This window comes from Mytilus trossulus, chromosome 1 (genome assembly GCF_036588685.1).
Source record: "Mytilus trossulus isolate FHL-02 chromosome 1, PNRI_Mtr1.1.1.hap1, whole genome shotgun sequence".
Taxonomy (NCBI): Eukaryota; Metazoa; Mollusca; class Bivalvia; order Mytilida; family Mytilidae; genus Mytilus; species Mytilus trossulus.
The window spans coordinates 34,204,580-34,219,222 of record NC_086373.1 but is presented as its reverse complement, the minus strand read 5'-3'; the positions used below and the strand labels follow the sequence as shown (position 1 = coordinate 34,219,222).

At 32.1% G+C, this 14,643-nt stretch overlaps 2 protein-coding genes across 7 annotated transcripts in view; one reads left to right on the top strand and one right to left on the bottom strand.

Annotated features, from left to right (window-relative positions):
* Positions 1 to 3,254, bottom strand: part of LOC134722389 (ferric-chelate reductase 1-like) — a 33,416-nt gene extending 30,162 nt beyond the window's left edge. The window contains exons 1-2 of one of the 2 annotated variants that reach the window (XM_063586011.1): positions 3,085 to 3,254; positions 903 to 1,117 (exon numbers count right to left, since the gene is read on the bottom strand). In XM_063586011.1, the coding sequence (XP_063442081.1) occupies positions 903 to 1,110 (208 nt within the window). In that variant the 5' untranslated portion in view covers positions 1,111 to 1,117; positions 3,085 to 3,254. The remainder of the gene's footprint in view (positions 1 to 902; positions 1,118 to 3,084) is intronic. The other variant, XM_063586017.1, reaches the window with a different exon arrangement.
* Positions 3,255 to 3,880: 626 nt separating this feature from the next.
* Positions 3,881 to 8,180, top strand: LOC134722355 (uncharacterized). 5 transcript variants are annotated; one of them, XM_063585972.1, is made up of 3 exons: positions 3,881 to 4,017; positions 5,701 to 5,821; positions 7,199 to 8,180. In XM_063585972.1, the coding sequence occupies exons 2-3, from the start codon at positions 5,708 to 5,710 to the stop codon at positions 7,550 to 7,552; spliced, it is 468 nt and encodes a 155-aa protein (XP_063442042.1). In that variant the 5' UTR covers positions 3,881 to 4,017; positions 5,701 to 5,707; the 3' UTR covers positions 7,553 to 8,180. The 5 variants fall into 5 exon arrangements, with proteins under 5 accessions (XP_063442042.1, XP_063442057.1, XP_063442049.1 ...); XM_063585987.1 differs by having other exon boundaries at positions 3,954 to 4,044; XM_063585979.1 differs by having other exon boundaries at positions 4,004 to 4,181.
* The last annotated feature ends 6,463 nt before the right edge of the window (positions 8,181 to 14,643 follow it).

The window sequence follows — 14,643 nt, the reverse complement described above, 5'->3', positions numbered from 1 at the left end:
TTTCTTTACCTTTATCCTCTATCTTTTTCTGTAAGTATGCATTTTTATGCATAATATTTATGATAAACGAGTTTCTATGATAATAAAAGAATATTATAAAAAGGATTTTTTTTTAAATTTCAATATACGGAAAAAAAGCTGTGACCTTGACATCTGACCACCATACCTCAAAAATCCTTAGTGGCCTTCTATACACAAGTTGGTATTACAATTTCGTTTGAAAAAATAATGAGATATGGTATAAATGCCAATGAGAAAATATATTCAATAGCCCAAATGATGTGGATGTAAGAGAGAAGCGAAAAATGCCAGTGAGACATTCAAACTCATAGTAGAAAATAAACTGACAACACCATGGCTAAAAAAAAGAAACTGACCGAAAAACAAACAATGGTACACCAAACAAAACATCGAAAAACTATAGACTGAGCAACAAAAACATATTGTTTATAACTCAACTTAATTTATCTGGAAACCGAAATGTTGAGATCCGGACAACCTCACCCCAAGATGACCTAACGACCAGCAGCTTTCATCCTTGATATCGGTTGCTTTTTGCCCTATTTATAGTCATTTTATCTTTAGCCAAAATCAAACCGTTTCTTTTTCTGTTGAATTGTTTCACGTTTTGTCTTATTTAATTTTGCTATATGATAAGGTATTTGTTCAGTGTTGAAGGCTTTTAAGAGTCCTATAGCGGTTAAAATTGTCGTCCTTTGCTGTCTGGGGGAAATTTTCTCGATGACAGTCATACCACATCTCCTTACTTTCAGCATGCAATTCTAATTATACTTTTGAAAATATCGAGCAATGGAAACATACAATACCGGTCGTTATCATGACCGGGTTGTCCGACTTGTTCAGGTTTTAAAAACAATCAAAACAAGATCTGTGATACTTACCAACAATCTGTTCCCTTGGTGTGTAAGTTGTTTTAGATACAGTTATTACATATGGTACAGGTCCTAGCTGTGGCTGAGTATTACTGTGAAACGGGACCATTGAAGAACAAGACTGAGGACCAGCCCCAGTACGGTAGCACTTTGTTACATTGATTAATAATAAAATTAGTCCACTTATGTAAACATGATGTACAAATCTGATTCTCATTTTTAATCTGAAACAAAAGGAAAAACTAAACAGGCATATGTTATCGTTTCCAAACGAAGTATGCAGTTGTGGAATGAATTAAGACCATTGAATCATAAAATATTCAAGTTTGAAAGAGTAGCGTAATGCCATAACAATTGGCCACAATTCTTTCATTAGAATTCATGATATATTTTCAAACTAAAAGCGGGGATGTATGTAGACGCCACCACCCACTTGCATTCGCCATTGGTATACTCTTAACTATGGTATGGTTAAGCCTTTTATATACGACTAAGTTGTGAAGTGGATGCATTAAATGTGTAGCTATTGTCTATTTTTGGTGAATTCTATATGCGTATGCATATTCTTTCATCAGATAATTGTACTGAAGAATATATGTTGTAAACAGTTCAAGCTTAGTGCATCTTCAATTTAGAAGTATAAATCTTTATTTCAGATGTACCCTCTAGCTGAAAATTGTCAATATCTGAAATATTGTTATCAATTTCTTTTTTGTACTACTATATAAAGTTTATGTTTTCTTGTTGCCAAAAATAAATGGATTCTTCTTTTATTGAAACTTTCGAACAAGTACTAGAAAGTTGGAGATGCATATTTTCATATAACTTATTATATAGTATTACAATTTTCCTTACAAACTAAGAATTACTGCTAAAATAATGCGGGGGATACCAAAAAATATAATAGACAGACAGTTGTCATAATGTGAGACTTTTGTTCTGGTCAGTGCTAGATGGACAATATAAATGCCAACTGCTGACAATCTTATGTATTATATGTAATATACCGGAGGCTGTAGTTGACGGCATAAGATGGATACATGTACATGGTATGGCTAATTACTTTGGTATTTGGCTAAACGTTGTAACATGTTTTGATTACAGTAGAAAGTTTAACATTTTGGACATGGTTTGAGAACACATCGATCTAAATAAGATTATTTCAAGGCTTTTTTAGAAAATTTAGATCAGTCAATTTATCAAATAAAAATTAGGTTATATTTCCTATTTGGTAGATTGATAAAAAATATTATATGTCAATACAAAAAAAGAATAACAAACATACTGAGCATTAAAGAAAATTAAAAAAAAAGGGGGGATCCATAAATCAGGCTGACATATCGAAATCTGTCAATCAAGGGAACTTGTGAAACATACATCTTCCACATTCCTGATTTGGTACATGCATTTTCCGAAGAAAATGGTGGGTAATACCTGGTTTTACAGCGGTTTATAGTTCTTATATAATATTACAATCACATCTTTGACGTTCTTGGCTTATAGCCGAACTTCGACGAGTTAGCGAGCCATGATGACATATAATCTTTAAGTTCAGTTTGAAATTAAACTTTTAAGAAGAAAAAGTACACGCAACGTTTGTACATAAAAAAAAAATCGAAATAAAAATGGGTAAATCCAGTCTCCTCTTTATTTTGATTACGGTGCAATAACCGACCCTGCAGTTTTGTTTGAACAAGATTTATTCAGATAAATCAACACATAACGATAAAACACACTTGAAATAAATATCTAGGATTCACAATCAAGCACAGTTGCTTTAAAAAATATATTACGTAATTTTATGTAACGATGTACAAACTTGCTCAATTGTACCAAGTCAGGAATTATGACAGTTGTTGTCCATTCGTTTGATGTGTTTGGACTTTTGATTTTGTCTTTTGGTTTTAGACTTTCCTTTTTGAATTTTCCTCGGAGTTCAGTATTTTTGTGTTTTTACTTTTTACCAGCCTCTTTTTAACAGCGGAATTAAGAAGGCGACACTGAGCAATGCTGCGCGTGCAGATGTTAATTTCTTTACATTTTAGATCCTTCGCCGTTTTGACGTTTTTTCTCTCATTTACTTTGGAACGCGTATTTGGTATTATGCAAAATTGTTCATGGTTATAGCTTTTAACATTAAGGTTTGTCATAAGAGTTCTGTAAACATATATATTCTGTGAAAATATCTTACCTTTAAAACTTGTGTATAATGCCAATAATTTAAAAAAAAATCACAATAAAAAAATCATCTCAAAAAGGGGAATTCCGAACTATAAACTTATTCACATACAAACGAAACAAGCTATCAATATTTAGAGGAAGATGATCACTATTTTGACGTAGACGCTTTGATGGATGTATACCTGAGGCCATTTATTGCTACCTATGATGAGCAATGATTACACCATAACCATAATATCGAATAGGATGACATATTGTAACATGTTTAGTGCGCTGCCATTTGTTTTCCCATCATTGTTCTTGATCGACCACACTATTTGAATGTGATACAGATAGTTGTATTGTTAATGTACTTTTGAGTTACTTTGTGTAACAATTAAAAACAAACGTACCAAATCTTCTTATATCTATATCAGTTTATTGTATTTAACGGTTTTGACTCTGAAAACTGGCTTATTTCCGTTGTTGCAATTCCCATGAACATTGTTTTAAAACTGCACACGTCAAAATTAGACAGAATCGGTTTCAAGAAACATTAGTGCCGCCAAGATGGACGGAATATTAAACCTTTTCGTTATTTTCCCCCAAAGTTAAAAAAGAAAACGATACTTTGTCGAATTCGATTACTCAGCATAAAACTCATGATTGAATTTGTTCATTAAAATAGCATGTATGCAACAAAATTAATATAGTAATGAAATTTAATAACGGAATAATCACAAATTATCGAAACGATTTAATATTCGATTCAAATTTACGCGGTAAAAACTTTTTACCTGTACTAAAAAATACCTTTAACTTAGTGACTGGGTGATTTTAATTGCAATTAAATCAGGGTATACAGGTATCCCAGGAGTTACCTGCCTTAGTATGATTTGTTTACAAATGGATGACTGAGAATACGACTTTAAGTGTCAACAATTACCTACTGATCATCTAAAAGGTAAGATCAAAAGAGCTGATATTACAGGTGCGAAACTATTGTTTTTTCGACATAGACACTGTGATCCCTACAGTTGATGATTGATATCAAATTATTGACATTGATATAATAGCCACGGGTATTATTTGAACATTTAAGGTGCATTTGGTGACATTTTTATCGAAGTAAGTGACAAGGTCAATCGGTTTTAGAAATGTATACAGTATGTCTTTTATCTGAATTTATCGCGATAAAAAATCATTTATATTAAAATGAGTAATTAAAGCATTGTTAAGTGATTGGTTTTGTTATATATTATATATATATTTATAGATAAATATGATTAAAAAACTTGGCAACACAATGAAAACCCGATGCAATTAACTAGCTTTATTTACAACTACGCGAAAGAGAAGATATATAATGTTTTGCAAAAGAATGCATCAGGCTAATAATAATCATAATAAGAACAGTCCCCCTTCCAAAAAATCCGGATTAATTGTTGAAAAAATTAAATCCTATGATTGTGAATATTATTTTTGTTGACTATTTCTTCGAGTACACAGACGGATCATATCATATAAAGACAACACGAGAAAAGAAAATATTTCGACGGTTCAAAGTAAAAGAGAAGCATAAACATAAAGAAATGATCATGATCGTTTGGTAAATACTTAAAAAAAAAAGCAGTTTAACTGTAGTAAATCTAAAGCATTGATCCTTTTCACTTTAACAATGCTAAATGAAGGCATGTCTTCTGTTTAATGTGGTGAAAGAATAGATATTTTTTAACATTAGAACTTTATCATGAGCGTAATCAAAGAACGAAAATGAAATTGGTGTCACGGGGTTACAATAATCAGAGTTATTCTTCAGGATGTACCACAGAAGCGAAACAAGGAGAGTAATATGAAATTAGGAAAATAATATATTTTTTGTAAGCAAGAGAACAAACAATGAGAAATGGAGAGCAAGGCAGAAACAAATATTTTTGGAGATGTACAATATTCTTTCATATTGTTGGTGATAGAAGCAACAAACTATTGACCTAAGTTATATAACACGTTAGAATATCACAATAACTCTTAATGAATCAACTGAAGGTTCTGATTACATTTGTTTGCCACGAAAAACATATCCGATTAAAGCCTTTCATTTGGAGACTTGTGTAATTATTAGAAGAATTAACCTTGTAAAACATTTAATTCATTGTTTTGATGATCATAAGTTGTATAACGATTGGCGTTTTTTATTTTAATTATAATACAATTATCATAGACTGTTAGTAGGCGTTTTGGATATGCCCCTTAAAGGCTTTTCTTTCTTGGTGTTTGGCGTTCAGTTTGATTAAAAAAAAATCTCAATATTTCAGTGCAAATTTTGCGTTTTTGTTCTTCTTCATGCAATCTTACAAAAACTTGCTTAGAAGTACTGATCCTCGTTGTAAGTGGAAGAGTTGTTGTAAGATAACATGGTTAAGTACAAGAACACATACACATCTCAAATGCAACCCCTCAAAAAAGTAGAAAATGGGGTTCCGTATTCATAAGCGTCTGTAATACGATTATTTTTCCAACTTGAAAATTTTATGCCTATTCAAGCAGAATAAGCAAAAGCAAAGTTCTTAGTTTTGTTTTGCGATAAAAAAAAATGAAGAAAAGATCTTAATGTCACAAATGCACACATCTTCATTTTATTTTGTAGATTAACAATGTCTTACAGAGTAGGATATACCCTAGCTAGCACGCCATCTACACAGACGATGAGGACTTCATTCCAGCGTGATCGAGTTGCACCAGTTATGTCAATGAATAGAATTGCACAGGTCAGAACTTGAACTTTTTTCAACAAAATATCATTTGAGCTGTAAAGCTTTCATTGCCCAGTAGGCGAAAAGGGTGTTGCATCTAGTTAACAAACCAGAATATGCCTACCCTTCCCCGGAACAGACGTAATTAAGAATATCTCTCTAGAACCCTTTCGGTTATGTACTCATAAAGATTACCACTGCAGTCCTATCCCGCGGAAAATGTATCAAGTTTTGTCACAATTATCAAAATAGTTCGACAAAATGAAAAGTTGCCCCTAAACTTACGGAATACTTTTTTTTTGTTATTAAAGCGGAATACATGTATGCTGCATATATTTCATCGTGTGACAAAGCTTGTTGTCAAAATCAACATTATTAAACAAAAAGAAAAAAGGGAGTCCACAGCTACGGCAATAAAAACTATAAATTATCTAGGCTATGCTTCGGTTCTGGTTTCTAGGTTACAGTCTCATCAAAGGGCGATAGTTAAACCAGCGTCCGGTGGAAGATACTTCATGAATATTCAGTAAATAATTATACAATAAATATACCAGATTGGTACATCACATGGGGGTTGGTCGGATTGATAGTCCAGAAATGTTGACTTTTCCTCGAAAAGGACGGAATTTTGGATAGGACAGATATTGTGCATTGCAATTTACCACCCACAGACCCATAGAAAATATTCCAATCATTAACTTGCATAGAGCTTGTTAATTTTTCTTCGAGGGCATTGGTTAATAAATTGAGAGTAGTAAGGCGGAATCCGCGTTTGACATGCCTGGATATGTTTACATCCCACACAGTTTAATTGAATGACACATATGATGCAATTATCCCAAGCACATGTCTATAAACTGCAGAACGAGAGAAGTAACGGTGACCATATTTCCATACCGTCCACTGTTGATAATTGAATTTAAGGCATTTGACAAAAATATCCGAAATGAAGTAATGCCAATGTAGTTGTCTTTATTTTTTTCAAGCTTAGTAAATATAAAACGGAGTTGCTTATTAAATCGTCTGTCAGTGTATGTTAAAACGGCACAGTTTTTAATTCTATGGGATATAATTGAGAATGAAAATGGGAAATGTGTCATAGAGACACAACAACCCGACCAAAGAGTGGAAAACAGCCGAATCATTTTTGGCAGTTTCGGTCAATTCTATACATAAAAATACCATATATTTTTTTTAAATTCAATGCTTCTGAGTTAAAAAGATTATATAACTGCACAATACTTCGTTTTAAAAAAAATTGTTTTTAAACTGCATCTTTCATATGTTTCTTAATTTCATTTATAACAGAAAACTTGACATCGATCCTTTGGGTCGGTGCCCCAAAAAGTTATATACTATGCATAATAAGTTGCATATTACTTTAATTTACAGTTAGCTTGTGAAAGATTTCTAGTGCTGATGAACGAAACACTCCTCATCAAAGAACATCGCTTGTCTAATATGAGTCAAGTCCTTAAATACCTCAACGGTATGCATGAGGATGTTGGCATGTCCGGCGACAGAGGCGACTTCTATCGGAGAAAACTTGCGGAACAAATATTTTTGAAGTTTGGAATATCCGGCGTAAATCATACAAATGTGATAGTTCTTGTTGAATCAGCAATCAGTTTGGAGAGAGCATCACGGCAGTTGATGAGTGAAGGAGGTCTGACTAGAGATGCACCACCAATAGATATTGATGAAACAGTTCTGGACATTCTCGCAAGACTTGCAGATATGTTTTAATGACGCAATAACAATCAATCCTTGCAATACGATAGCATTTATGTAATGTATCATTGATTCTAACATGTTTTGTTTTTTTGTTTATTTCATTTAATTATTTTAAACAACAAAGAAAGAAGTAGAATAAAACAAATTTGCTTTATAAATATAAAATATGATATTTTTTTAAAGTTTGCTTTGAATGTTCATTAATTGGCATCTCACAGAAAACGTACTCATGTTTTGTCCAACTCATGTTTTGTCCAAAAACATAAGTAGCAATACGTAATTTTTTTTTTTTTTTACATGGAACGGACGCAAAGTTTTGAACCCGGTCAGCTTTTCTATTTTGTAAAACCGTATTTGATTAATGAAATATTTGAATAATTATTATTATATATAAAGAAAGTCTTGTTTTAGTATCTTAATGTTTCTCGATTTTTTTAATGATTATTGAAATTAGCATTTTTATATTAAAATGATTTTTTAACATTCAAGAAACATCCAAAGATTTAATATTGTATATTTTATAGAATGTGAAGTTCAGCAAACTTGAATGGTTTTCCTGGTCACATAAATCACATTATATATTTATTTTTATGTATCATTGTTGTCATGTTTTCTTTTAATAAAACAAATTTATGATCGATTTTAAAACATGTTCAAACAACCGATAGGTCATGAATCACTGACTTCTGATGTTTATGGCTGGAATAGTTGATTTATCCTGCAAGTTTATATCATTCTTCAACATGTTAGTTTATTTAGTATCATTATTCAACCTTAAATGTTTTGTTTTGTCACTGACATAGGATTATCCATTTTTATTCTAAACAAGTATGATCATTAACTTTACTAAGATTTGACAAAGGCAAGATTATATCTGTGTCAAAGTGAATTAAAATTTATAAGCACTAGAAAATTAAAATTTTATTAAAATCAGAAACACATTGTTTCCATGGTCGTAAGTCAAAAACATTTTTTTGGATGTTAAAACATGTTTCTAACGTCATTAATGCCTTAAAAAAGGGAGAATGTTTGGTATCATTAAAATGCTTAAAATAGCTGCATTTGTTTGCTACTGTCCTAAGTCAGGAATCTGATGTTCAGTAGTTGTCGTTTGTTGATGTGGATCCTTAGTGTTCCTCGTTTTTCGTTTTTTTTATTATAGGAAAGTTTTTTCACTAGTCAATTTTGGGGCCCTTTAGGTGTAATACCACTATTGATTTTCCCCTATTAGTCTTTGTTAAATTTGCACTTTTCAAAAAATTGTGTAGAATTTATCTTTGTTTCAAATAATGAAATACTTTGCATGAGTAAAGTTTTATCCTGTCCAGTTCTATAGAAAAAGTTTCACATAACATTTCATTGCATATAAGAAAATAACCATCATTGGAAGTTAACCAATCAAATTTCTCCCCTTATTCTATCTGTGTACAAGGTTTATTCACCATGTAACCTCAAGATTACAAAATTTTCTATAGAAATCACAAATAAAAAATAATGGTGTTTTGAAATACCCAAGACATATATTTATGACACAGAAATAGTTTTACTGCAATAAAATGTAGAATTAATTACCTACAACGGTCAAATTCAAGGGAATTTTTTTTAGACCTACTTTTGTATGCAACCGGATGTGACGTACCATGATTTGGTGGTATTACACCTTTATAGCTTGCTGTTCGGTTTGAACCCAGGCTCCGTGTTGAAGACCGCACTTTGACTGGTTTACTTTCACAAATTGCGATTTGGATGGAGAGTTGTCTCATTGGCACTCATACTTCATCTTCTTATATTTACTGACAAAACAGCATTTCAACAAATGACCATTTGCCATATAAATACAACATTTAAAAAAACAACAACCACAAGACCTTTAAATATTTTTTTCCTATATTTGAAACAGAGGCATACGATATTTTGATTGGCGCATCCGTTACCTTCTGTGAACTTTCTATAAACTTGTGGATATCATCACCCCACTGATTTGAACTAAATGTATCCCTTTTCTCTTAACGACTTGTTTATTTATTTCAATCGGCTGAGTTCATATACGAGCTACTCAAGCAGAATGAAAGATGTATAACTTTTTATATCCACGTTTACGAAACACCTCAAATTGATGTGTCGACAGTGTCAGCAGTGTCGCAATTATCCATTAAACTCGAAATTATCGATACCACAAATACAGTTCGAACTATTTCACATCTCAAAACTTATTGACTGTTAAGAGTTGACACGCGGAACAGAATTTACAGAAGAGATGACTTCAATTTATCTATTGTGAACTTTTCAATTTTATGTTGATGTTGCAACTTTTCAACTGCACATGTAACATTCATTACACAATTTAGTTTTTCTATCCGCTCCTTTTTCTGTATACAATGTTATGTGCAGTATATCTCAATGAGACAGCAAGATAATTAATAGTTATCCCAGTTGTCCCGGGTTGGACAACCATTTTACATCCCAGCTGTTTTAGATTAGACGATAAACATTTACAATTTATAAAATCTAGTTCAAAACGCCACACAACCATTATAATTTACTTTATATATACATGTATATGATGTATACCCTTTATGATCCCCGAACATGATCGATGAGTAGATTTCAAACCATGTATTATAAACTCGCACTACTTGCCAATCGGCCCATACTATATCGCAACTTTATAAAAAAAATCGCTCCATTCTTGTTTACTGACTCGCCCCACTTTTGAAAAAGTGTAAAATCAAATTGAACAATCAGTCTGACAACTCACTTATTAACGAAAAAGGTTTAAACCCCACTAAATAAAGGTCTGCCAACTCGCCCCACTTATAAAAAACATCTTGCTTCCTTTAAGCATGTTAAATTACTATAAGTTCGTATCCAGTCGTCCTGGAGAAGTGGTATGTGTCGTGCCATGATATGCCAAAGGTCTTGAGTTCGAATCTCAGCACATACACTGGATTTTTTTCTACATGGATTTTGATAGATATAGTCTTTTCCGTATTATTAATTATAAGTTTTATAGTGGATTTGACATTCCCGCCAAAATGTTACTAAGATTCTTTTATTTCTTATAAAACCAAGTTAATGGTACAAAGAAAGATGTTTTTACATATTATAACATGCAGATTTTGCGCATGACAAGTTTGCACAAAACGAGCAACAAGAACGAGAGATTGGTGATCAACCTGGAGAATCTACTTTTATATTGATTATTTTTTTTTCAGGTATTTTTTTTCTTTTTTTTTCTAATTAAAGCCTCCAAAGCTATTTGTTTTCATTTTATTCGATACTTTTTGTGATGGTGTCCTATTAAGGAGATACTACATGTAACAATGCTGCAATGTTTGTTGACCATTTTTAGCCTTGAAAATTTTATTTCTCAAGATTCCATCAGAACATTAACAGTAATAATAACAACAACACACATTACAATGCATATACAAAAAAAATGAATGGAAAGACATGATTACATATACAATTATATAAAGTACATATTTTATGGAATTACAGTGTGCAAAAATCAATCGGAACAACTCGGCCTTTCTGGTTGCACGAAGAAATGTACTGCGTAGCGAGAATGGCCGAGTAGTTACGATTGTGTGCAAAAATAAGTCTGGCAAGTAAACTGTAGTTGTCGGAACTTCTTTACATTTGAGAAAAAAGTAGACAATACATGAATTGAAATTCATCACCAGTTTCACATAAATTGCATAAACTACAGATACGATTATCACGTTCGACAACCCAAAAATGAACCCTTTTTTAATAAAAAAATTATGATTCATACACAATAAATTAGTATGCCTTTCGAAGATCAGTTGTTTAAGCAACAATATAACTTTCAAAACTATGATCTGTTAAAAAAATCTATAGTGTAAAAAGACTTTAGTTGAATTATAAACAATAGTAACCAATATTTGAATAAATTGATCACAGATACACACAGTACAAAGAATCTATCTAGAATGGATATATATATCGCAATCAGCAGGGTTAAAGAACACCAGTTGTTCGACCTGTTAGTCAAATGCGTTTTGTTTAAATATACTTTTTCACGCTTTTGGTCTTTTGGAAAATGTTGTTTGTGCTGTTTTTAGACCCTTTTTTAACGAAATTTGTTTGACATGCACACGTATAAAAATTGCGGTTTTTATCCAACGCAGTCATAGGTTTGAACGTAGTTTTCAATTTAGACTCGTTTATATATATATATATGAACGTAGTTTTCAATTTAGACTCGTTTATATTTTTTGTTTGGGCTCGTATATAAATTTTTCTCGTGCTAACAACATCAGCCGAGATGAGCTTTTACAATATAAAGAAAAAAAGGTCAACAAGAGGGTGCCTTTTGTGTTGAATTACCATCCAAAATTTGACAACTTATCTCACCTAATCCGCGAAAATTGGAAAGAGATCGAAAAACATTCAAAACTATCCAAGATCTTTCCCGAGCCACCTGTACTGGCATTCCGTAGGCCCAAAAGCCTTAAAGACTTGCTGGTGAGAGCTGATTTATCCTCTCAAGCAGGCTTATCATCTATGGGATCTTGCAAGGGTTGCGGAAACAAACGATGTCTGACTTGCAAACAAATACTGGATACCCAGACTTTTAACAGTCACTCCACTGGCACAGAATACACCATATTTTGCAATGTTAATTGCAAGACTTCAAATGTTGTGTATCTCTTACAGTGTAAATGTGGTAAACAGTATGTTGGCGAGTCAGAACAGCCGTTTCACAAACGAATGAACGGCCATCGTAGCGACTACCAATGCAAGCCAGACCTCCCTCTCAGTCGACATTTGAGATCCCCTGGCCACACTAAGGCAGATCTCAATCGACTGACCATTAAAATCATTGACCACAACTCTGCTTGGTCTAAGGAGGATAGACTCGCTCGGGAAAGATTTTGGATACGAAAATTAACAACTTTGGCACCAAATGGGATAAATGAAAAGATGTAGTTCGACTCCGTGTAGTGCTTCACATTCAGGTTATATTACTTATTATTACAGTCTCTGTTTCTTTTTCCTAACCTTTTTCATTTGTTAAATACATTTGTTGAAGATACCAATTTAAATTGCTTAATTTTTTGAGGGATAAATAAGTACCTAGCCACGTTCTTCTAGTTATACTTAGTAAAAAATATTATTACATTTTTACGGCCGTTTGTTCACGATGTTTATATATTCAGACTCTGTTGTAACTACTTTACTCTCAATTTCAAATATTTAGATCGTCCAGCAGTGCTGTCTATTTGGTAATTTTACAGACGTTATCATGCGTATACATGTTATATCATCATAATTGTCGTTCCCGATACAGTTTTAGAATTGTGCTAGTTCAAATCGCACATTATTATTTGTATTTAAAGCATATATATGAGCTCTCTGTTGTAATAAACCATATAACCTATGTCATGTTAACATTTTTTTAGAATGGTGCAAGCGTCTTTACTGATGTTCGGTTTGACTTTTTTTATTGTATAAAATTCAAGATTTAGTAAAAGTTTAATCTAACGATACTCAAAGATGATTCATTTCACATCAGAATCTGACTGACGAAGGATATCTGTTATCCGAAATATTTATAAATAATTACATTTATAGTTACCTTTTTTTGTATTTGGAGTTGTTGTGTACATTTTTTTAGGCGTTTATATAATTTATTTATTGTGTACATGTATCGTTACTCGTAACGATCCAGCGCCCACGTGGGGAAAATCGTTGACTACTATGCAGACGTTTTATATATATATATATATATATATATATATCAGTCTAAAGATTTGCACAACGGTAATATATATATATATAATAAAAACTATAAAACAAATTCCCATACGTTTCGGCCATTACGGCCTTCTTCATTGGAATAAATTACAACATTGAAAATATATATATAAAACGTCTGAAAAATAGTCAACGATTTTTCCCACGAGGGCGCTGGATCGTTACAAGTAACGATACATGTACACAATAAAATAAATTATATAAACGCCTAAAAAGTGTACATAACAACACCAATAACATAAAAGGAACTATAAATGTAATTATTTATAAATATTTCGGATAACAGATATCCTTCATCAGTATATATGATTGCGATGTTGAATGAATCAATTATCAGTCTACTTAGATTAAGCTGTTACAATCTTGAAGTTTATACAATAAAAAAGGTCAAATATATATATACTGAAATAAGAAGATGTGGTATGATTGCTAATCTCTACCAGAGAGACCAAATGACATAGATGTTTACAACTATAGGTCACCTTTACTATATGCATGTTATATAATAAGGGACGACATCAAAAGATCAATGTAGGATACAAAACTTAAATCAAATAGTTTGGGGGTGTTGGTTGGGGGGGGGGGGACTGTTTTTCCAATATTAAGTTAAAGAGGGGGAGGGGGTCAGTGAAAAAATTATGTGAATTCTGTGGGTTTTTTTTATCCATTATTGAACTTTTGATGTCGTCCCTAACTCGTACAAAGTGTCAGAAATTTCATAATGAAATATTGTCCAGAAGGAGGTGACAAAATTTTATGGACAAGGACACTATTTCATTATGAAATACTGTCAGTGGACAATATTTTATATGAAATTTTGTCCGACAGACAATATTTCATGGGGGCAATATTTTATGTTACACCTGTACCAAGTCAGGAATATGACAGTTGTTTTCTATTTCTTTGATATGTTTTATCATTTGCTATTTTATTTGATTAGGGACTTTCCGCTTTGAATTTTCCTCGAAGTTCAGTATTTTGTTACCATCACAAGATGAAGTAAATGTAAGGTTATCATTCATTTTTAATGACTCTCTGTAGTCTTAGCCACATCTACTTTTAATTTTTAAATTAACAATACAAATGCATGGCATTCAAGGGAGATTGTAGTTCAAGGTCAGACTCTATTATGATAACAGTTTCTTGAGAAGAAATTAAGTCCCAATTATTTTTTTTAAATATACAGCTATTCATCATTATTAAGGAAAATATTACCAGTACTGTGAACATTTAAAAAACCACCATAAGAATGTCACAATAATTCAACTAGATCATTTAAGGAAGCTGAAGCTGGCTTGTCATGTTTTGTTTTTTTTTTG